The sequence below is a fragment of the Schistocerca gregaria genome, chromosome 1, assembly GCF_023897955.1.
Source record: "Schistocerca gregaria isolate iqSchGreg1 chromosome 1, iqSchGreg1.2, whole genome shotgun sequence".
Classification (NCBI taxonomy): domain Eukaryota; kingdom Metazoa; phylum Arthropoda; class Insecta; order Orthoptera; family Acrididae; genus Schistocerca; species Schistocerca gregaria.
Window position 1 is genome coordinate 7,633,885 of NC_064920.1, and position 21,230 is coordinate 7,655,114.

Genomic DNA, 21,230 nt, shown 5'->3' on the forward strand with positions numbered 1-21,230 from the left:
TAGTCCTAGGAACACTTCCTGGCTCTCGGGAAATACCTCAGCCTTCCTTCTGGCAGCTCTAGTCCTAGGCACACTTCCTGGCTCTTGGGAAATACCTCAGCCTTCCTTCTGGCGGGCTCTAGTCCTAGGCACACTTCCTGGCTCTCGGGAAATACCTCAGCCTTCCTTCTGGCGGGCTCTAGTCCTAGGAACACTTCCTGGCTCTCGGGAAATACCTCAGCCTTCCTTCTGGCAGGCTCTAGTCCTAGGCACACTTCCTGGCTCTCGGGAAATACCTCAGCCTTCCTTCTGGCGGGCTCTAGTCCTAGGCACACTTCCTGGCTCTCGGGAAATACCTCAGCCTTCCTTCTGGCGGGCTCTAGTCCTAGGAACACTTCCTGGCTCTCGGGAAATACCTCAGCCTTCCTTCTGGCGGGCTCTAGTCCTAGGAACACTTCCTGGCTCTCGGGAAATACCTCAGCCTTCCTTCTGGCGGGCTCTAGTCCTAGGCACACTTCCTGGCTCTTGGGAAATACCTCAGCCTTCCTTCTGGCGGGCTCTAGTCCTAGGCACACTTCCTGGCTCTTGGGAAATACCTCAGCCTTCCTTCTGGCGGGCTCTAGTCCTAGGCACACTTCCTGGCTCTCGGGAAATACCTCAGCCTTCCTTCTGGCGGGCTCTAGCCCTAGGAACACTTCCTGGCTCTCGGGAAATACCTCAGCCTTCCTTCTGGCGGGCTCTAGTCCTAGGCACACTTCCTGGCTCTCGGGAAATACCTCAGCCTTCCTTCTGGCGGGCTCTAGTCCTAGGCACACTTCCTGGCTCTTGGGAAATACCTCAGCCTTCCTTCTGGCGGGCTCTAGTCCTAGGCACACTTCCTGGCTCTTGGGAAATACCTCAGCCTTCCTTCTGGCGGGCTCTAGTCCTAGGCACACTTCCTGGCTCTCGGGAAATACCTCAGCCTTCCTTCTGGCGGGCTCTAGTCCTAGGCACACTTCCTGGCACTCGAGAAATACCTCAGCCTTCCTTCTGGCGGGCTCTAGTCCTAGGCACACTTCCTGGCTCTCAGGAAATGCCTCAGCCTTCCTTCTGGCGGGCTCTAGTCCTAGGCACACTTCCTGGCTCTCGGGAAATGCCTCAGCCTTCCTTCTGGCGGGCTCTAGTCCTAGGAACACTTCCTGGCTCTCGGGAAATACCTCAGCCTTCCTTCTGGCGGGCTCTAGTCCTAGGCACACTTCCTGGCTCTCGGGAAATACCTCAGCCTTCCTTTTGGCGGGCTCTAGTCCTAGGCACACTTCCTGGCTCTCGGGAAATACCTCAGCCTTCCTTCTGGCGGGCTCTAGTCCTAGGCACACTTCCTGGCTCTTGGGAAATACCTCAGCCTTCCTTCTGGCGGGCTCTAGTCCTAGGCACACTTCCTGGCTCTTGGGAAATACCTCAGCCTTCCTTCTGGCGGGCTCTAGTCCTAGGCACACTTCCTGGCTCTCGGGAAATACCTCAGCCTTCCTTCTGGCGGGCTCTAGTCCTAGGCACACTTTCTGGCTCTCGGGAAATACCTCAGCCTTCCTTCTGGCGGGCTCTAGTCCTAGGCACACTTCCTGGCTCTCGGGAAATACCTCAGCCTTCCTTCTGGCGGGCTCTAGTCCAAGGAACACTTCCTGGCTCTTGGGAAATACCTCAGCCTTCCTTCTGGCGGGCTCTAGTCCTAGGCACACTTCCTGGCACTCGGGAAATACCTCAGCCTTCCTTCTGGCGGGCTCTAGTCCTAGGCACACTTCCTGGTTCTCGGGAAATACCTCAGCCTTCCTTCTGGCGGGCTCTAGTCCTAGGCACACTTCCTGGCTCTCGGGAAATACTTCAGCCTTCCTTCTGGCGGGCTCTAGTCCTAGGCACACTTCCTGGCTCTCGGGAAATGCCTCAGCCTTCCTTCTGGCGGGCTCTAGTCCTAGGCACACTTCCTGGCTCTCGGGAAATACCTCAGCCTTCCTTCTGGCGGGCTCTAGTCCTAGGCACACTTCCTGGCTCTCGGGAAATACCTCAGCCTTCCTTCTGGCGGGCTCTAGTCCTAGGCACACCTCCTGGCTCTCGGGAAATACCTCAGCCTTCCTTCTGGCGGGCTCTAGTCCTAGGCACACTTCCTGGCTCTTGGGAAATACCTCAGCCTTCCTTCTGGCGGGCTCTAGTCCTAGGCACACTTCCAGGCTCTCGGGAAATACCTCAGCCTTCCTTCTGGCGGGCTCTAGTCCAAGGCACACTTCCTGGCACTCGGGAAATACCTCAGCCTTCCTTCTGGCGGGCTCTAGTCCTAGGCACACTTCCTGGCTCTCGGGAAATGCCTCAGCCTTCCTTCTGGCGGGCTCTAGTCCTAGGCACACTTCCTGGCTCTCGGGAAATACCTCAGCCTTCCTTCTGGCGGGCTCTAGTCCTAGGCACACTTCCTGGCTCTCGGGAAATACCTCAGCCTTCCTTCTGGCGGGCTCTAGTCCTAGGCACACCTCCTGGCTCTCGGGAAATACCTCAGCCTTCCTTCTGGCGGGCTCTAGTCCTAGGCACACTTCCTGGCTCTTGGGAAATACCTCAGCCTTCCTTCTGGCGGGCTCTAGTCCTAGGCACACTTCCAGGCTCTCGGGAAATACCTCAGCCTTCCTTCTGGCGGGCTCTAGTCCTAGGCACACTTCCTGGCACTCGGGAAATACCTCAGCCTTCCTTCTGGCGGGCTCTAGTCCTAGGCACACTTCCTGGCACTCGGGAAATACCTCAGCCTTCCTTCTGGCGGGCTCTAGTCCTAGGCACACTTCCTGGCTCTCGGGAAATACCTCAGCCTTCCTTCTGGCGGGCTCTAGTCCTAGGCACACTTCCTGGCACTCAGGAAATACCTCAGCCTTCCTTCTGGCGGGCTCTAGTCCTAGGCACACTTCCTGGCACTCGGGAAATACCTCAGCCTTCCTTCTGGCGGGCTCTAGTCCTAGGCACACTTCCTGGCTCTCGGGAAATACCTCAGCCTTCCTTCTGGCGGGCTCTAGTCCTAGGCACACTTCCTGGCTCTCGGGAAATACCTCAGCCTTCCTTCTGGCGGGCTCTAGTCCTAGGCACACTTTCTGGCTCTCGGGAAATACCTCAGCCTTCCTTCTGGCGGTTTCTAGTCCTAGGCACACTTCCTGGCTCTCGGGAAATACCTCAGCCTTCCTTCTGGCGGGCTCTAGTCCTAGGCACACTTCCTGGCTCTCGGGAAATACCTCAGCCTTCCTTCTGGCGGGCTCTAGTCCTAGGCACACTTCCTGGCTCTTGGGAAATACCTCAGCCTTCCTTCTGGCGGGCTCTAGTCCTAGGCACACTTCCTGGCTCTCGGGAAATACCTCAGCCTTCCTTCTGGCGGGCTCTAGTCCTAGGAACACTTCCTGGCTCTCGGGAAATACCTCAGCCTACCTTCTGGCGGGCTCTAGTCCTAGGAACACTTCCTGGCTCTCGGGAAATACCTCAGCCTTCCTTCTGGCGGGCTCTAGTCCTAGGCACACTTCCTGGCTCTCGGGAAATACCTCAGCCTTCCTTCTGGCGGGCTCTAGTCCTAGACACACTTCCTGGCTCTCAGGAAATACCTCAGCCTTCCTTCTGGCGGGCTCTAGTCCTAGGCACACTTCCTGGCTCTCGGGAAATACCTCAGCCTTCCTTCTGGCGGGCTCTAGCCCTAGGAACACTTCCTGGCTCTCGGGAAATACCTCAGCCTTCCTTCTGGCGGGCTCTAGTCCTAGGCACACTTCCTGGCTCTCGGGAAATACCTCAGCCTTCCTTCTGGCGGGCTCTAGTCCTAGGCACACTTCCTGGCTCTCGGGAAATACCTCAGCCTTCCTTCTGGCGGGCTCTAGCCCTAGGCACACTTCCTGGCTCTCGGGAAATACCTCAGCCTTCCTTCTGGCGGGCTCTTGTCCTAGGCACACTTCCTGGCTCTCGGGAAATACCTCAGCCTTCCTTCTGGCGGTCTCTAGTCCTAGGCACACTTCCTGGCTCTCGGGAAATACCTCAGCCTTCCTTCTGGCAGGCTCTAGTCCTAGGCACACTTCCTGGCTCTCGGGAAATACCTCAGCCTTCCTTCTGGCGGGCTCTAGTCCTAGGCACACTTCCTGGCTCTCGGGAAATACCTCAGCCTTCCTTCTTTGTGCCCACGCGATGCCGGTAGCAGACCTGAAGCCACTCTGCCTTGCCTGTGAACCCTCTGCGATACGCAGATGCACAGAAAGCACAGCAAATGCACTGCGAATACAGTGCTATAGTTTACCGTCCGAGCAGAAATACAGTGCAGTTGCGCTAGGTGAAGACAACTGTACTACCACATTTACAAGAAATTTTAGAATACGTGGCAAGAAATTGCAACCAAGACTCTTTTTAACCAATACTGTTAACCACTGGTTTGCTGTTGCCGCATATGGATTGGAAGAATTTCTGTAGCGGAGTCAGTTAAAATAAAATAGGTTCTCGGGCCCAATCCCAGGTTGTTACATTAACCGCAGTTGCAAACAGAGCATGTTACCGATACACCACGACTATATCTCCGAGGCATTCTTCATTCTTTTGTATTTAAAGGCTGTTAAAAGTTCTTGACCCGTGAAGAGACATTCGCCTTTAATTTACTGACGAGACAGTCGAATGCTTCTCTGATCATTGACGTGTATTCGGGGAATATGCCTGGCGGTCTTCGTAGTCGACGTTACAAGTCATGAAACCCTCCGTGAAGATTACTGCCTGTGTAAATTTCAAGAACAGCATTCCTTTTCGCTTTATTTTCCTAAGTAAAACTAATCTTATAGCCTTACTCTCCAGCCACAGTATTCTACAGTTCAGCGACGCCGTTTTATAGAAACAGCTGGTCGGCTGCAAGGAGCCATCTTGTAGCGGGAGATGGTCGCTCGCACGCAGCACACCCGAGCTTTCCACCCGATGCTGGTGTTTGTGTTGGAATGTCGCGCATTCAGACCTCGCTGGCTGTCTGTCGCTTCTGACGCTTACGTGAGGCACGGCCTCACACTACGTAGCTAAAAACCTACAACAATACTACAACGAATTTAGCGCAGCACACCCCACTACACCTGCTGATATATGTTTGATGGATACTTCGGTACGTACTGGCTGAGGAGTGGACAATATGATCGTGTGTGCGAAAACACAAGAGCTCATGTTACTGAGAAAAGAAATTTACGAGCCTGGAAGTTAGGTGGATGTCAGTATAACTGGGACACCAGAAGCACTGCAAGCCGGCTTGGCGATATATTCCCTGCCATTAGGAGCAGGCTCAAACTGCGGCACACGAGGTGCGCCTCTTAACAGGTCACAGCCCACATCCCAAACATTTGTATCGGGATGTAGTAACACGCCAGTCAGTAAATGTCGAGAGGAAGGCTCCGCTGATCACGTCGCTTTCAGTTGTCCCCTTTTTCAGGTAGAGAGAGACTGCAGACAGAGTGACAGCGATCTGCAAACAGTTCGAAGTAACCAAAACTTATGGACTACAGTTAATATGATCGCACACAGAATATCTAAAAGGGATTTCAGTAAATAAGGTCAAGTAGACATTCTGAATATTAACATAACGCCAACAGCTCACAGTAATCATTTCCTCCATTAAACGTAATGATAGGAACATACGAATTTCATTAGGGAAACTTTTATATATAAGGAAGTAAAGAAAGAAAGGAAGAATGCTATGGCCAACCACACTGAATGTCTAGGCTCGAGGATTGCCAAGTCACGCACGTACCAGTGTGGGCAATGTAGAACAGTACAGTAACAATAGGTCTAGAACTAGATATAGTTGTAATTAAGAGATTAGTCAGGAAGAATCAATACGCAAAGAAATGCGATACCGTAGTGGTAACGAATGACGTGGTACGCTTCAAGATCTCTAAGGCTATAGATATAGCAACAAGGAACAACTCAGTACGTAGTACAGTTAAAGAGGGATGGATATCTCTGAAAAGGACAATCACAGAAGCTGGCAAGGAAACCACAGATACAAAGAAGGTAACTGCAAAGAAACCACGGGTAACAGAAGAAATATTTTAGTTGATAGATGAAAGAAGGAAGTACAAAAATGCACAGGGAAACTCAGGAATACAGAAAAACTAGTCATTGAAGAGAAGTGCAGGGAAACTAAGGTGAAATGACAGCTTAAAAATGTGAAAAATTGCAAAAGAAACGATTGTCGGAAGAACTGACCCAGCATCTAGGAACGTCAAAACAAAATTAAAAGCAAGCATGGGAACCTTAAGAATTCAACGGGAATTCCACTGTTACATGAAAAGGAGAGAACGGATACATGGAAAGAATACATTGAAAGCCTCTATGAGGTGGAAGATTTGTCTGATTTGATAGAAGAAGAAACAGGAGTCGATTTAAAGAAGATAGGGGATCTGCTTTGGAGAACCTTAGATAAAATAAGGCAGAAGGGAGAGATAACATTCCATCAGCATTTTATAATAACTGGAGAAAGTGGCAACAAACTGACTATTCACGTTGGTGTGAAGAATGTATGAACCTGGCGACATTCCATCTGACTTTTGGAAAAATATCATCCACACAACTGCGAAGAATCCAAGAGCAGAAAAGTGCGAGAATTATCGCTCAGTCAGCTTAACAGCTCATCCACCCAAGTTGTTGACAGTAATAAAATGCAGCGGAATGGAAAAGAAAATTGATGATGTGTTATATGACTATCAGTTTGGCTTTAGGAAAGGTAAAGGCACCAGAGAGCCAATTCTGACGTTACGGCTGATAATGGAAGCAAGACTAAATAAAAATCAAGACACGTTTATAGGATTTGTTGACCTGGAAAAATCATTCGACAACTTAAAATGGTGCAATGTCTTCGAAATTCTGAGAAAAATTGGGGTACGCTTTAGGGAGAGAAGCGTAATACACAATGAGTACAAGAGGCAAGAGTGATTAATAAGAGTGGACGGCCAAGAACTGTTCAATCTGTACATCGAAAAAGCAATGATGGAAATAAAAGAAACGTTCAGGAGTGGAATCAAAATTCAGTGTGAAATGATGTCACTGATACGATTCGCTGATGACATTGCCATCCTGAGTAAAAGTGAAGGAGAATTACAAGCTGTGCTGAATGGAGTGAACAGTCTAATGAGTACAGAATATCGATTAAGAATAGATCGAAGAAAGACGAAACTAATGAGAAACAGCAGAAATGAAAACCGCAAGAAACTTTACATCGATATTGATGGTCACGAAGCAGATGAAGGAATTCTGCTATCTAGGCAGCAAAATAACCAATGACAGACGTGGCAAGGAGGATATCAACAGCAGAGCAGCACTGGCGAAAAGGGCATTCCTGGCCAAGGGAGGTTTACTAGTATGAAACGTATGCCTTAATTTGAGGAAGAAATTTCTGAGAGTGTAGGTTTGGTGCACAGCATTGCATGGTAGTGAAACTGTGGGAATATCGGAACAGAAAAGAGATGAAGCATTTCAGATGTGGTACTGCAGGCGAATGCTGAAAACTATGTGGGCTGATAACGTAAGGAAAGAGGAAGTTCTGCACAGAATTGGAGAGGAAAGAAATATGTTGAAAACACTGACAAGGGGAAGGGACAGGATTATGGGACATCTGTTAAGACATCGGGGAATAACTTCTATGGTACTAGAAGGAGATGTAGAGGACAAAAACTTAAGAAGATGACAGAGATTGGAATACATCCAGCAAATAATTGAGGTTGGAAGTTGCAAGTGCTACTCTAATATGAAACAGGAGAGGAATTCGTGGCGCCCCTCATCAAACCAATCAGAACATTGACAACTTTAAAAAAAAAAAAAAGAGCTGTAGTTAGTGGGCAAACCTCGTGTTATTTCGAGTCTGCCAGTAACAAATCTAGCAACATAAGCGAATGTTATTCATTTAGTCTCGGGTTAATTCCTTTTATTTTATGGTTTTAATATTAGTTCTTATTTTCAATATTTTTACACTAATATTAAAAATAACTGCTGTTAACATAATGTATTAGTATATGCAAAATATAAATCACTTTATGTCACCGTGATTATTCAACATGTACGACCTGTTTAGAGTTTCCTGTGTTTTTGAGCTGAATATTTTAAGAAATTATTTCTACACAGATAGAAACCACATAACTAATGATCATGTCAAGTCATCACTATGTAATAAAAGAACGCATTATTCATTTTACTAGATTTACAGCATATTCCTCCAGACGAAAGAGACGGCACTTCATGTAGCTACGTTGTTTGCATGGTGCAGAAACGATAATTAACTTTCAAATTAAATTCAGTTCAGTAATAGATTTCATCTAAAACGCAGTCACATTATACAGTACAATCGTTTATAAAAATCTCCATTCCCAAAGAAACATTATTTTTTTCAGGTTATGGATACTTTGTCTAAAGTGAAAGACGGTAAGGATGGTAACAGTAAGCGTGTTATATCTTGTAATGTCAGGTTAAACTTCGATAGAACAGGAGGGGATGGCACAGTTGGCTCCACTTGCAAAGGATGTAGAATACTTAGATGCATCACTGCATTTACTTCATACATGACTCCCTTCCCCAAACTAAACATCTGCCGACTTACAGGTACTGTATATTTGGCTCCCCTGGCCAGAAATCTATAAAACATAACAACACACAAGATACTGTTATACATTGCTCGGCCGGCCAGAATATTAAAAGACAGGCAAGCACAATACAACAAATTTAGATTTAGGAACTATAAAGTATCGAACTTAGGCAAGTACGGATCAGAACAAATAAAATTTTTACATTTGTCATTTTATTCACGCACAATATACGTAACGTAAGATTTGTTATTGTTGTGATCTTCAGTCCTGAGACTGGTTTGATGCAGCTCTCCATGCTACTCTATCCTGTGCAAGCTGCTTCATCTCCCAGTGCCTACTGCAGCCTACATCCTTCTGAATCTGCTTAGTGTATTCATCTCTTGGTCTCCCTCTACGATTTTTACCCCCCACGCTGCCCTCCAATGCTAAATTGGTGATCCCTCGTTGTCTCAGAACATGTCCTACCAAAATATCCCTTCTTCTAGACAAGTTGTGCCACAATCTCCTCTTCTCCCAAACTCTATTCAATACCTTCTCACTACTTATGTGATCTACCCATCTTATCTTCGGCATTCTTCTGTAGCACCACATTTCAAAAGCTTCTATTCTCTTCTTTCAGAAACGACTTCCTGACACTTAAATCAATACTCGATGTAAACAAATTTCTCTTCTTCAGAAACGCTTTCCTTGCCATTGCCAGTCTACATTTTATATCCTCTCTATTTGGACCATTATCAGTTATTTTGCTCCCCAAATAGCAAAACTCCTTTACTACTTTAAGTGTCTCATTTCCTAATCTAATTCCCTCAGCATCACCCGACGTAATTCGACTACATTCCATTATCCTCATTTTGCTTTTGTTGATGTTGATCTTATACCATCCTTTCAAGACACTGTCCATTCCGTTCAACTGCTCTTCCAAGTCCTTTGCTGTCTCTGACAGAATCACAATGTCATCGCCGAACCAGAAAGTTTTTATTTCTTCTCCATGGATTTTAATACCTTCTCCGAACTTTTGTTTTGTTTCCTTTATTGCTTGCTCAATATACAGATTGAATAACATCGGGGATAGGCTACAACCCTGTCTCACTCCCTTCCCTTCCCAACGTAAGGTAACCTACCTAGAATTGTCAGAACCAGAAACCAGCCACCAAACGCATAATGTCCTTGAAAGAGACCTGTATGGAGGTGGTGGTTTGATGGTGTGGGGTGGGACTATGATTGGTGCACGTACACCCCTGCATGTCTTTGACAGAGCAACTGTAACAGGTGTATAAGGACGTCATTTTGCACTAGGATGTCCGCCTTTTCGGGGGTGCAGTGGATCCCACCTTCCTCCTGATGGATGATGACGCACGGCCCCAACGAGCTGCCATCGTGGAGGAGTAGCTTGCGACAGAAGATATCAGGCGAATGGAGTGGCCTGCCTGTTCTCCAGACCTAAACCCCATCGAGCACGTGTGGATGCTCTCGGTCGACGGATCGCTGCACGTCTTCAAACCCCCTAGGACACTTCAGGAGCTCCGACAGGCACTGGTGGAAGAATGGAAGGCTATACCCCAGCAGCTACTCGACCACCTCATCCAGAGTATTCCAACCCGTTGTGTAGCCTGTGTACATGTGCATGGTGATCATATCCCATATTGATGTCTGGGTACATGCGATGGAAACAGTGGCGTTTTGTAGCACATGCGTTTCATGACGGTTTTCTCAAATTCTCAGCAATACCGTGGACTTACAGGTCTGTGTCTCGTGTGTTCCCTATGTCTCTATGCTATTAGCGCCACTTTGGTGTAGTGCCACGTTGTGTGGCACCACATTCTGCATTTGTCGTTACTTCGTGAGCATAAATGTAGTAACATGTACGGCTCAATAAGATGATCACCAGGTACGTCTAACATCGCATTCAATGAGACACGTCGCTGATGAGAAGTCCCGTGCACAGCATGTGAGTGGAAGGTTAGATGGCTCCAGACGTGAGATTGCGATAATTAAGAACACCATCAAGAGTGAGCCGGTCAGGGTGGCCGAGCGGTTATAGGCGCTACAGTCTGGAACCGCGCGACGGCTACGGTCGCAGGTTCGAATCCTGTCTCGGGCATGGATGTGTGTGATCTCCTTAAGTTGGTTAAGTTTAAGTAGTTCTAAGTTCTAGGCGACTGATGACCTCAGAAGTTGAGTCCCATAGTGCTCAGAGCCATTTGAACCATCAAGAGTGAACTCTGCTTCATCTCTAAATAAAATACACTCATGGAAATTGAAATAAGAACACCGTGAATTCATTGTCCCAGGAAGGGGAAACTTTATTGACACATTCCTGGGGTCAAATACATCACATGATCACACTGACAGAACCACAGGCACATAGACACAGGCAACAGAGCATGCACAATATCGGCACTAGTACAGTGTATATCCACCTTTCGCAGCAATGCAGGCTGCTATTCTCCCATGGAGACGATCGTAGAGATGCTGGATGTAGTCCTGTGGAACGGCTTGCCATGCCATTTCCACCTGGCGCCTCAGTTGGACCAGCGTTCGTGCTGGACGTGCAGACCGCGTGAGACGACGCTTCATCCAGTCCCAAACATGCTCAATGGGGGACAGATCCGGAGATCTTGCTGGCCAGGGTAGTTGACTTACACCTTCTAAAGCACGTTGGGTGGCACGGGATACATGCGGACGTGCATTGTCCTGTTGGAACAGCAAGTTCCCTTGCCGGTCTAGGAATGGTAGAACGATGGGTTCGATGACGGTTTGGATGTACCGTGCACTATTCAGTGTCCCCTCGACGATCACCAGAGGTGTACGGCCAGTGTAGGAGATCGCTCCCCACACCATGATGCCGGGTGTTGGCCCTGTGTGCCTCGGTCGTATGCAGTCCTGATTGTGGCGCTCACCTGCACGGCGCCAAACACGTATACGACCATCATTGGCACCAAGGCAGAAGCGACTCTCATCGCTGAAGACGACACGTCTCCATTCGTCCCTCCATTCACGCCTGTCGCGACACCACTGGAGGCGGGCTGCACGATGTTGGGGCGTAAGCGGAAGACGGCCTAACGGTGTGCGGGACCGTAGCCCAGCTTCATGGAGACGGTTGCGAATGGTCCTCGCCGATACCCCAGGAGCAACAGTGTCCCTAATTTGCTGGGAAGTGGCGGTGCGGTCCCCTACGGCACTGCGTAGGATCCTACGGTCTTGGCGTGCATCCGTGCGTCGCTGCGGTCCGGTCCCAGGTCGACGGGCACGTGCACCTTCTGCCGACCACTGGCGACAACATCGATGTACTGTGGAGACCTCACGCCCCACGTGTTGAGCAATTCGGTGGTACGTCCACCCGGCCTCCCGCATGCTCACTATACGCCCTCGCTCAATGTCCGTCAACTGCACATACGGTCCACGTCCATGCTGTCGCGGCATGCTACCAGTGTTAAAGACAGCGATGGAGCTCCGTATGCCACGGCAAACTGATTGACACTGACGGTGGCGGTGCACAAATGCTGCGCAGCTAGCGCCATTCGACGGCCAACACCGCGGTTCCTGGTGTGTCCGCTGTGCCGTGCGTGTGATCATTGCTTGTACAGCCCTCTCTCAGTGTCCGGAGCAAGTATGGTGGGTCTGACACACCGGTGTCAATGTGTTCTTTTTTCCATTTCCAGGAGTGTATTATTATCAAAATGAAGGTCGCTTCTTGTTGCATCCTCTGGGAGAACGTTAATCTCGGACCATCGTCCGCCTCATAAACACTCCTGGGACTCGTTCCAGGAATTCGTGTGGCGAGTCTCTTTGTCGAGCTTCCTAGAGAGTGTTCGACTGTTTGCAGTACAACATCTACAGTCACACGTGTAATTCATGCAGATCTACACGCTCTCGCAGCACGTGCAGATCTTCCACTTCCACTTCGACGTTGGTGGAACTTTTAAACATTCGACTGTAGGGGTGCCTTCGGGCAGGGTACGCTTCTTTGCACAAGCTTGCAGCCTCTCGTACATTGCCATTAGTCCTACCACAAGTATACATATCCGCAGAATCTTCATTACTGTAATGTTCCATGTTACCAGCAGCACTCTCGTTCAACACAACTGACGCTCCGCAAACAATTGCTTGAGTGACACTCTGTGTACTGTACTGACGTATCCATTCTGTTCACAACTCTACGTCTCACAAATGTAAACAAAGAGCACACCACGGACTGGCACAGAATCACGTCAGTTGCGGCTGTTAAGCAGACAGCAGCTATCTCACCAACGGTTCGCTTCGCGGGCCTTTGTTTACTGAGACGGTAATGTTTCTAGTATGGTGTACATTAACTGTATGCGTTTACACTACTATGATACACCTGTATGTAGCTGTCAAACGACTATCATCCCGTCAACTTAAAATGCAGTACTTGTAATAAGGAGATCGGTGCTTTCGAATACAACTTACTGGCAAGACAAATCCATGACGCCGTAGGCGGAATGCGACGTTGATCATACACAAAGAGACAGATAATATCATTTGATATCATTTTGATAAAAGCTTTGGTTCATTTCTGTCATTAAATTCTCTTACATGCGGCCAAGGGCATGTGAACTTGAATATTGTGCAGATTCGATTTGAAAATTAAATAAAAGTTGCTTAAACGTAAATCGTTTAAGATCTGTAAATGCAAACAGCTACTTAATGTCATTTATCGCATAAACGTGCGTTTAAGGCCTACAGCAGAAAAGAAATGAAAAAACACACAACAGAAGGAAAGAAAAAACAACTATACACTTATAAATAAATTGCAAGCAGCACAATTAAATAGGAACTCGACTCAGACAGAGAGGAGGAGGAGGTGTCTACTGAAGATGCCGTCCATTGTTGCCGGTCTCCAGTGCCATCCTCCAGCGCTGCCGGCTCCACCTGTCTGAGGACTGTTAGTAGTCCATAGTTCCATCGCGCACTCCTCGGTCCTTTTCCAGAAAGTTGAGAATGGAGGACTCGGTTAGGGAGGGATCCCTCAGCTCGAAGAAAGTGCCCAAGTCACTGCAGCGTCTTCCGCCCTAATATTCGGCCAATGTGTGACTTTCCATACCTTGCTACAGGTCTTTTTTTCGTTCTTCTTTCCCGTTTACTTTGCGTGGTACTGTAAACGTGTAGATCTTTCGAAGAACCTTCCTCTCGAAGGCACAGATTGCTTCTTTAGTTGCTGCTGACATAGCCTAGATCTCTCAACCTGTCGCGGTTATATTGTGCTCGTTCTCCAGATATAGTGTTGACTCAACTCACGGTGGTTTCTCCATCCATAGTCCGGTCCGCACACCTTCCCTGTTGAAAACGAACGATGTTCTCTTGAATAAGCTGTAGTAGAACCAGCAGCTGTATACGAATGCAACAGGTGCAACAAAACTATGATTAGATAACTGAGCGATTTATTGTAAGGTACCTTGTGAGCGAAAACTTCGATTCATTGGCAATTGTTTAATAAATAAACATTGCCAACCCCATGACAATCTTAAGTATCATTTTAGCCACCTTGTGGTAATTAAACCAAGCCAAGGACTACCAAACGGATTGTCTGTAACAGAATGCTCACTCGAATATTACAGTATTCGACCACTAAGAATGTTCAGTTTGCTCTCACGGTTTGTAGAACATGCCACGCGGATTTCGATTACTAAAAACTCACAGTTCATATTTTAAAATCGGAATTTCATGAGCTGGTTTCTCTCACACGTTCGCATCCATTTTTCAGCACATCACTATCAAATTTTAATCATTATTCTGGAAAATTATCACATTTATTCATCTAAACACGATGATGACGGAGCTCTGAACTGAACTCTTTACATTTTCCAAAGCAGTTGTTTAGCTCACAAAATACGCGACTACGTGCTTCCTGTGGTCGGCTGATACAAATCGTAGCCAAACCGCAGATCCCGCCTCTTTTGACCAATCACAACTTAATACATCTTATAAAGAATTTACTAAATGAACCAGTTTGGAAATCAAAGATCCAGATAACTTCCTCTTTAAATAACAGAATTACCGTAAGATAGTTCTCGTTTTCCCAGTCCCATAAACTGATTACTTCTACATTACAAAATTTCCTTGAGAGTGTAAACCTGTACAGTCACAGTTCTCACGTCCAGTTAATAGACATAAAAATTATCATTTAATAGCTTACTTTTCATTTAGATCATCATTCTGATTAATGAACAAATTAGCAATGATTAATTAAAGTCGTAATGATCACAATGAATACAGTTTTGTTCCCAAAATATATTTTAGCTACTTGATAATTTCGTAGTGCCTAAGATGATGACACCTTTCGGCGTCAGCTTACACCTAGCTACTGGTTCAGAGCGCATCTGTCATGCGATAACCGTGACTCACTTTCTGAAGCTGTCTGTACGCTATTTTCTCTCACTTAACAAGGGATCAATATAAAGCGCTACGCCTCAAAAGGTAGCGATTGTTGGTTGCGAAACCGTACCTGACAATTCCATTGAAAGTAGGAAGGTGCAATTAGTCGGACGTCTTTGGATGGGATTTCCAATTCCTCTAACGTTTTCCGTAACACGGAGCGGTTGGTGATGTCACTAATTTGTGGAAGATCGATGAAGATGAGGTGTAGTCCCGATGGAACTCGTAAAATACTTCTGTCAGCCGCCGAAACATAATACGTTGTCAAGAGCCGACCGCCCGCTTCACCGTTTATGCCACTTTGTCATGCAAGTTCAGTACACACTCGGTTGCCCGCCCGGGTAGCCGCGTGGTCTAACGCGCTGCTCCCCGAGCGGGAAGGCGTGCCGGTCTCCAGCAGTAACCCGCCCCGCGGATTAGTGTCGAGGTCCGGAGTGCCGCCTGTTTTCCATCTGCCTCGGCCAATGCGGGCTGGTTCCCCTTATCCCGACTCAGTTACACTATGTCGGCGATTGGTGCGCAATCCCTCGGATTCAGCACAGGAAACAAGACGTGAAACATGCCATGCAATTATGAAGGCTCGCCCACAAAGGAGCAATACATATGTGGCAGAGAGGGCTGCTCTACGCAACCTTCGCCTGGATACTCAGACGGTGGTACTCCCAGCAGATAAAGGTAATACTACTGTTTTATTGTCTCGGGACCAATACCATGATAAAATGTACAGTTTATTGAGTGACAGCATGTACCGGAAGATCAGCAGGGATCCCAATAATCGAGTGGCGAAGAAAACTGTTTCGCTTCTGAGTGATTCTCCCTTTCCACCAGAAGTTGTTCGGAGATTGAAACCATGTGATCCGGTGCCTCCTAGACTTTATAGTCTACCAAAGATCCACAAGAAAGATGTTCCTCTACGCCCCATACTGAGTAACATAGGCTCTCCGACCTATGACGTTGCCAAACATCTGGCATCATTGTTGAGGCCTCTTGTGGGAAAATGTACTCACCACATAAGAAATTCTGCTGACTTTATTAGTACACTGAAATCATTGAAAATTAACCCGTCTGATATATTAGTTAGTTCTGATGTGGTGGCTTTATTTACAAAGGTTCCCCTTCCAGAATCTCTACAACTTACTGAAAGAAATTTGACAAAGAGATTTCAGCTTTATTTAAACATGTTCTGACCTCCACATATTTCTTATTTAGCAACGAATTTTTTGAACAGACGGACGGAGTCGCCATGCGTAGTCCCTTATCCCCCCTGGTGGCCAATTTATTTAAGGAGGACTTCGAGGAGAAGGCGCTTGAATCTGCTGACTTGAAACCCACTGTATTCTGGAGGTATGTAGATGACACCCTTGTAGTTTGACCCCATGTTGAAGACAACTTGCAAGACTTCTTAAGACATCTGGACTCCCTCCACGATCAAATAAAGTTCACAATGGAAATTGAAAAGGAGGGATGCCTTCCATTCTTGGATATTTTAGTTCGGCGCAGAGAGGATGGCACTTTGGGACATAAAGTGCATAGGAAGCCGACGCACACCGATCTGTATTTACGTGCAAATAGCTGCCACCATCCTGCCCACACAATGAGTGTTCTCCGAACTTTGACCCACAGAGCGTATATTATTTCTGACGAAAGCAGTCTGCAAGATGAACTTTCCCACTTACTAAGAGTGTTTGAAGACAATGGGTACTCTCCACAACAAATACAGAGGGCAATGAAAATGAAACCGAAAAAGGCCACAAAGAAAGCAGATGAAGATGAAGAAACCTTTAAATCGATGGCATTCCTGCCATATGTGGGTAGCCTCTCATCTAAAATAGAACGGATTCTCGGCAGACACAAAGTAAAAGTGATTTTTCGTCCTCCACCCAAGACAGCTGCACTCGTGGGCTCCGTCAAAGATGATTTGCTGCTCCGAAAATCTGAAGTTTACAAAATTCAATGTGAATGTGGCCTTTCTTACATCGGACAAACAACTCGTACTGTCCAAGAGAGATGTATAGAACACCGTAGGTACACACGGCTTTTGCAACCTAACAAGTCGGCAGTGGCAGAGCACTGTATTGATAATGGTCACAGTATCTTGTATGACAGCGTCGAAATTTTGGCAACTACTTCATCCTTTTGGGACGCGATAGTGAAGGAGGCAATTGAAACTCGCTTGACGACGAGTTTAATTAATAGAGATAGTGGTTTCAATCTTGATAAATCATGGAATCCGGCAGTTGCTGTAATAAACTCACAAAGACGTCGTCACAGTGCAGCTCACAACGATACATCGGTATGCCAACACAGATCGACTGCGGAGTCATAGATACAACTCGCGCATTATGCACGTCTCTGGCGCATTTGCATCTGTGGCCGCATGCGCAGTCGCTCGGTACACGAGTATAAAGGGACGAAGGGAGCAGTGGAGCGGCAGTCTTGCGGCTCACTATGAAGATGGCTGAACGTTATACGGCCGAAATATTAGAAGAAGAAGGAGATTTCTTGCGGCTGCACACTCGAAACTTACTGGAACAGCTGCGCAAGCACTTTCTCCACGTACGCGTACACCATAATTACTCTACCATGCAAAAATTGGGGTTCCACTCGTCTTATATGACAGACGTTTCCTGGGTGTGTGTGTGTGGGGGGGGGGGGGGGGGGGGCGGGGGTCCACTGGGTTCGGTGTGGGATGGTGGGACGGCGGTGGGGTGAATGGACTGCTGTAGCCTGTTGTGGGGTTGTGAACCAGTGAGGGCTACGGCGGACGAAGCCTCTCTATCGTTTCTAGGTCCCTGGTACAATACACACACACACACACACACACACACACACACACACACACTCGGCTACCTTTCCCTCTGCCGAGGCATTTCACATCCCACGGCGCCGCTAGCAGGTGTTCCTCCACGTGGAGGCCGCGCATCACACGGGAGTCGGCGGCACCGTGAGTATGCAGACGCCAACCGACCCGCCGCCGAGATACGGAGGATCGGTGCCGCTCAGAGCCTCTGGCACAGAGCCAGGCCGGGCTAGGGTAGGGCAGGGAGGGGGGAGTGGGACAGTGGGGTCTGTTGTCGTGGCTGGGCTCGGCCGACTTACGTCCAGTCTGCTTCCCCGAGACAACGTCTTCCTCGAGACAACGGCCTCCGCCTCGCCGACCGTTCTTATCCATGTCTATGCACAAGCCTAAGAATGCGGCGAGAGCGCTTACAATTTTTTACGAATGTTTATTTTGCTGTGGCCTTCTCCACCAGACATCACGGCGCCTAGACTATCAGCAACCAAACTGACAGCCTGCAGCCGCGGGTTGCCAGCTTCGCAAGCACACCGAAGCACTACACAACAGACAGGCCACAACGACGACGACAACAACAACCACAACAACAACAACACAGCTAAGACACCAGCGGCGCCGGCCGGAGTGGCCGAGCGGTTCTAGGCGCTACAGTCTGGAACCGCGCGACGGCTACGGTCGCAGGTTCGAATCCTGCCTCAGGCATGGATGTGTGTGATGTCCTTAGGTTAGTTAGGTTTAAGTAGTTCTAAGTTCTAGGGGACTGATGACCTCAGAAGTTAAGTCCCATAGTGCTCAGAGCCATTTGAACACCAGCGGCCACCAGGGGCCACCACCGGCCCACATAAACATAAGGAAGAAGTCGCTGCAGATCCCGGAACTATTTTCACACGTCAAACCACGTGATGGAAAACAGTTCCGAGGTACTCATCCGCTGAAGCGCTATAAAGACCGGCGCTCGACCGCACATCGGCAGTTCATCGACCGCCAGCAGACTTGTATAGCTGCCCCCCGGCAGCCCAGCTTGGATCTTCTCGTGATCTCTGGATTAGGCTCGGTATATCGGAGAAGGCGGAGTCTAGTAGTAAATTATTTCAGTTGTTTTCTATATTATTCTCGTATGTAGTTGTGATTCGAAGACGGATCACTGTTTTGTGTTGGTGTTACACTTGGAGAATTTGTTTTCGTTCATTGTACAGTCCAATAAATTGTTTTCGGACTTTGATCGTTAGTTTCTTCTGCTTACGCAGACTTCTCAATTTTTGAGCGAGTGTAAATTAGTTTCACAAACATCAACTGCTAATGTTACTCGTTCACGTGGGAAAATGGGCAATGGAAACGCGAATTGTAATGGATATTACTTTTGTGTCGGCACTAACACTGTAGAATCTGTCCTCGGAGTCTTTCGCGACGGCATACATGAATCACATGTTCTCGGTTTTCCAGCCGCGCCAATTCAAATACAATGCTCGAGCTTTCGATAGCCATCTCCGCCATCGTCGTCAGGAGTTCACTGTCACTGACGACGAGATGGCTGTCGAATGCTCGAGCGTTTTATTTGAATTGACGCTGCTGGAAAACCGAGAACATTTCATTCACTGTAGAATCTTTTACCAGGGGAAGCAAGGGAGACGATATTGTTTCGTGGCCGGTATACCCTTTCTGCGACACAGCTGCACACGCTGCATTAACAGGGCACTTTATATTCACAAGAAGAAGAAGCTACTTATTTGAAAGCTCTTCCGTAATAGTCCACGTCAACCTCAGTGCTGGTGAAGTACGACTCGCACTACATATACTACTCTCGTCGCTAGATACTGACTGGCTCTCAGCTGGAGACGTTGACTGACTGGACCTGTAACTGCGACTGCTACTCGTTGGCTGAAGCTGCGACTGAGTAGGTGACTGACTGTGACTGACTGAGCCCGCCCTCCAGTCTGCGGCAGCGAGCTAAATACTGGCGGTCGAGAGAGCGTTGGTGGCCTGTTGCTTGCGATCCTGTCTTTGGCCTCTCTCCTGATAGGTGCGCTTGATTCAGCGCCTGTTATCGATCTTCTTGCAACCTCTTTGCCCACAGGTACGTTGGTGACAGCTTACGCCATCACAATTACTTTAGCAATAGTGTTATTTACTAATGAAAACAGGAGGAAAAAAATAATACTCTGAATAATGAACTGCTATAAAAGAATCATTCGTTGGGTGTTACAGCTCTTCTTACTTTTGGTGCAGGCAAACAGACATTGCAAAGTGTTTCTGCCTTTTGAGTATACACAACTACATTCATTTTGTTTTATAAGTGTGTGTTTAAGCACTTACTAGCGAACCTTGCAATGCTTCGTAACTGCTAAACATCTACGGGAACTGTACGTATATGCGTCCTGATCTCCTCTTTGCCCCTGCTGCCTGCCCAGCTCCTGCCCCTGCCCTCTGTCCACCCCCTCTTCCCTGGTCTCTCCATCCACCTTCGCCATGTCCCTCTCTGTGTCCATTTCCTACCCCCCGGTCTGCCCATCTCATCTTATCTTCACCTCCGCCCCGCCTCCTCTCTCAGAGCTTCAGTGCAGCTTGTTATTACTGCAAACGAAACACTGTTTGAGAACTGAATTGGGATCGTTGGGATACAGGATGTTAGAAAGACCTCTCTAGCTCACAGGTCTGTAAGATTGGTAGCTTGACTGACATTTCCTGTAGTTAGAATCTGTGAATGGTTAGCATTAGCTAGTTTTGCGTGATTCAGATTACATAATAAGGTTCTAATCATAAGCCGATAAGCTATGTATACAAATTTTAATGTTAATAATCAACAGCCTCAGTTTTCCTAGGATTTACCTAGGCTTCGGTTGGGATAACCCAACCTTCAGAATAACAGTAACTACCCTTTGTCCACAGTGGACGTCGTCAAGCTAAAACTACTAATCCATAAATTATCGTCAAACAGTAAAAACATATGTGAAACTGCCTCGGCCCCACTTCACGACCGCGATGCGGCAGCCACGAATGCTGTACTGGAACGCGAGTTCCAGAAGGTTCGGTTATCCCGACTCGTACTGCGCGCTGCGGAATTTGAATCCTCGCCAGACGTCACGGTCGTCAAAGACCCCTAGAGGTCTCTGTACCATCTCGCCGTAAGCTGTGGCGGCGGGCGCCTCCTGGCCCGCATTTAGAGTGAGGGCGCCACAGTGGAACACGTGGTTGCAGCGGCCAATAGCGGCAAACTCCTGCCTGTCGCTCTGGCTGCCAGTCTAACCTTGCGTACGTCTGAGGACATATCGCCTCGCATTAGACAGCGTATTGACTTTCGTGTGTTCTTTACGAGTGGACGTGATTGTCTTGTTTGGTTCGTGACTCTTGTCTGTTCTTGTTGTGTCGTAAGATCCTTCGTTGCTCCGTCACTACAACCCCGTGACAACACTCACTTAAACCTAGGTACGTTTTAGGTAAACGGTGCAACTGAGGCTGTTGATAATTAAAATTAAAATTAAAAT

General features: G+C 47.9%; 1 protein-coding gene across 1 annotated transcript; it reads right to left on the bottom strand.

The window, feature by feature from the left end:
- Positions 1–5: 5 nt before the first annotated feature.
- LOC126284851 (uncharacterized) lies at positions 6–18,123 on the bottom strand. The gene is made up of 3 exons (XM_049984085.1): positions 18,051–18,123; positions 3,456–4,189; positions 6–3,377 (listed from the first exon to the last, which is right to left on the bottom strand). The coding sequence occupies exons 1-3, from the start codon at positions 18,121–18,123 to the stop codon at positions 6–8; spliced, it is 4,179 nt and encodes a 1,392-aa protein (XP_049840042.1).
- Positions 18,124–21,230: the final 3,107 nt, after the last annotated feature.

Excerpts from the sequence above, each read along its gene's own strand:
- LOC126284851 (XM_049984085.1), bottom strand. The coding sequence starts at position 18,123 with ATGGATAAGAACGGTCGGCGAGGCGGAGGCCGTTGTCTCGAGGAAGAC. Across the intron at positions 4,190-18,050 it reads CTCGGGGAAGCAGACTGGAC|AGGGTTCACAGGCAAGGCAG; the intron begins GTAAGTCGGCCG and ends TGCGTATCGCAG. Across the intron at positions 3,378-3,455 it reads CCGCCAGAAGGAAGGCTGAG|GAAGTGTTCCTAGGACTAGA; the intron begins GTATTTCCCGAG and ends CCCGAGAGCCAG.